This window comes from Penaeus monodon, chromosome 27 (genome assembly GCF_015228065.2).
Source record: "Penaeus monodon isolate SGIC_2016 chromosome 27, NSTDA_Pmon_1, whole genome shotgun sequence".
Lineage (NCBI taxonomy): Eukaryota > Metazoa > Arthropoda > Malacostraca > Decapoda > Penaeidae > Penaeus > Penaeus monodon.
The window spans coordinates 37,495,626-37,498,011 of record NC_051412.1 but is presented as its reverse complement, the minus strand read 5'-3'; the positions used below and the strand labels follow the sequence as shown (position 1 = coordinate 37,498,011).

Sequence of the window (2,386 nt, the reverse complement as noted above, 5' to 3'; positions counted from 1 at the left end):
CAAACACAATATCAATAAAGGAATTCTTTATTTTAGGTATGTAAAATAATATAAAATGTATGGTACACATATATACATGCCAGAACAACGGTCGCTGTAAAATTCTCGCACTAAACTCTTTCGAAAATAAAAGACTTTCTGAATCGTAACTAATCCTTGCAACAGTGCATCATCGTTCATTCCCCCTGCCTTAGTTACGCTAGTGCCACACTATCGAGCAAAGAATAACTAACTACGGTTCAAAGTAGTCAGTTCTTTCGCGGCACTAAAACAAACACTAAAATATAACTGCCAAGCGACCTTGACAACGGACTAAGCTCCTCCCCCGTCTCGCCGTATTTGGAGCAGAGATTAAGAAGCTGAACCAATTTACTTGAGAAAAAGGACCCTTTCTCCTACTCAATAGTTTTCTTCCACGAAAAAAAAAGTTGAAATAAAGGAGATGGTCTTTTTCTTTCTTATTATTATCGCGGAGGAGTTTTAATAAGTTTTAAAAGTGGATTTAGTGGACGAGGAAGGCGAGGTAACATAGCAAGGGGCGGAGACCGAGTCCTATCCTTGTACAGGAGCCGGAGGCGGAGGTGTGTCTCCAACCGCACTCGTGAAAGGCGAGCGTGCTATGATTCCTCGCACTTTCCGTCAAACCACGCTCCCTATAGATATATTTATGCATTTATTTTTCACAGGGATTTACGTGGATGCTCGTCTGCTATGGCAAGAGAGAAGGAGACGAAAGCTTGGATGTCGTAACGAGGTCACTGGCAAGATAAACATGCGGTTAAGGCGTGCGGAGTGGTCTGTTTATGTGATGAGGTAGTAGAAAAGGTAAGAGCATTTTGTATGAAGCAGACTATTTACAGCAAAAGTATATTTGCAACGGACGCGATGCAAGCTTTCAACATTGCACGACATTTAAGAAGCAAAAACTAAAAGGTTCGCTGAACGAATGAGAACAACTAAAAGCTCGTAGGAGAAGGTGCACTAGTTTGGCACTAGCGTAGGGAGAATGTTCTAGTGACTGGCACGGGCGTAACTTGGCCTTGGGTTGCAACCTGGGCGACAATATTGCATTCACCTCATTACCATATCGTTTTTTTCTCTCTTTTTTTTTTACTTAGTTAACCTGCAAGTGTTCATATCGACAACAATAGTGCTTAAGTTGGCTGTTTGTGGTGTGGACAATTCCTGTCGACGCCAATGAACAAAATCGTGCCAACCCGGCCGCTAGAAAGGATAAGTTGAAGATGCCGGCGACTCAGACTAGATGCAGCCGCTAGGTAAGGGAAGGAAAGCGAGAGCAGTTCAGCCGACGTCTGCAGAGGCTGGCAAGACGGTACGAGGCCCAGGAAGAGCTGAAGGAGGAGACAGGTTGAGCATTTTCAATATGAAATGTAAACAACGCCTTAATACTATTATTTGTATCTTGAAGAGGCTAAGCCATCCTTGCCAGTCCATATCGGTCTTTTATTTAGAACTTAATGTTGAACTGACTGAAGAACTTGTCAAACTCAGAGGCAGCTGGGGAGCGACCGGGATTGTTGATGAAGAGGGGCCCAGTTGGCACGGAAGGAAGGGGGCTGCCGCCTGTGCTCAGGCCGGGCAGAGGGCGGCCCGCAGGAACGGAGGTGACGGGAGCGAAAGTGGGGGCGGGCGCGAAGGAAGTCTGCACGGCTGGCCGGGGTGGCGTCGGGCGGGCCTTGGTGTTCACACGCACGGTCTTGAAGGTGCCGGTGGCGGCGTCGAACACGAGCTGGGGAGCGAGGTCGCCTCCGCCGAGGGTCCGGGACCCGTCGTCCAGGGAGGGGCGGCTGGTGGCGGGGGAGGTCCTCACGGGGGGGAAGGTGGCAGGGGGGAAGGTGGCAGGGGGGAAGGTGGCGGGGGGGAAGGTGGCGGGGACCCTCGTGGTTGGTGGAGGAGGAGGAGGTGGTGGTCTGGTCGTAGGTGCTGGTGTGGGCCGGGGAGTAAAAGGCGTCGTGGGCTTGGGCTGAGTGAAGAGCTGTGTGCGGGTGGTCTGGCGAGGACCAGGGAAGTTGCTGAAGAGGTTGCTGAATTCGCGGTCAAAGTCGAAGCTGACGGGCTTGGGTGTTGGCCTGAATGCTGAAGAAGTCACGACGGGCTGACGGGGAGCGGAGGTGACTGGTCTGAAGACCGTGGTGGGTGCGGGGGTCTCGACGAACTCAGGTGTGGTGGGTCTCGTCTCCTGGAGGGTGGTCGTTGGTCTGCGGAAGGAGGACGGGGTGGTGAAGCGGTTGAAGGAAGCAGGAGTGGTGAACTGAGGAGCCGGGGCCTGTGTGACGGGCTCCTCTACAGCTACTTGCTGGGTCCTGATGACCTGTGGTCGACTGACTGGGCGCAAGCGACGGCTGGAGGAAGTGCGAACAGGGAC

At 51.7% G+C, this 2,386-nt stretch overlaps 1 protein-coding gene across 1 annotated transcript in view; it reads right to left on the bottom strand.

Moving 5' to 3' along the window:
- Window positions 1-1,468: 1,468 nt before the first annotated feature.
- LOC119590515 (soluble scavenger receptor cysteine-rich domain-containing protein SSC5D-like) overlaps window positions 1,469-2,386 on the bottom strand; it is a 7,160-nt gene continuing 6,242 nt past the window's right edge. The window contains exon 3 of the mRNA XM_037939163.1: window positions 1,469-2,363. Within this exon, the coding sequence (XP_037795091.1) occupies window positions 1,469-2,363 (895 nt within the window). The remainder of the gene's footprint in view (window positions 2,364-2,386) is intronic.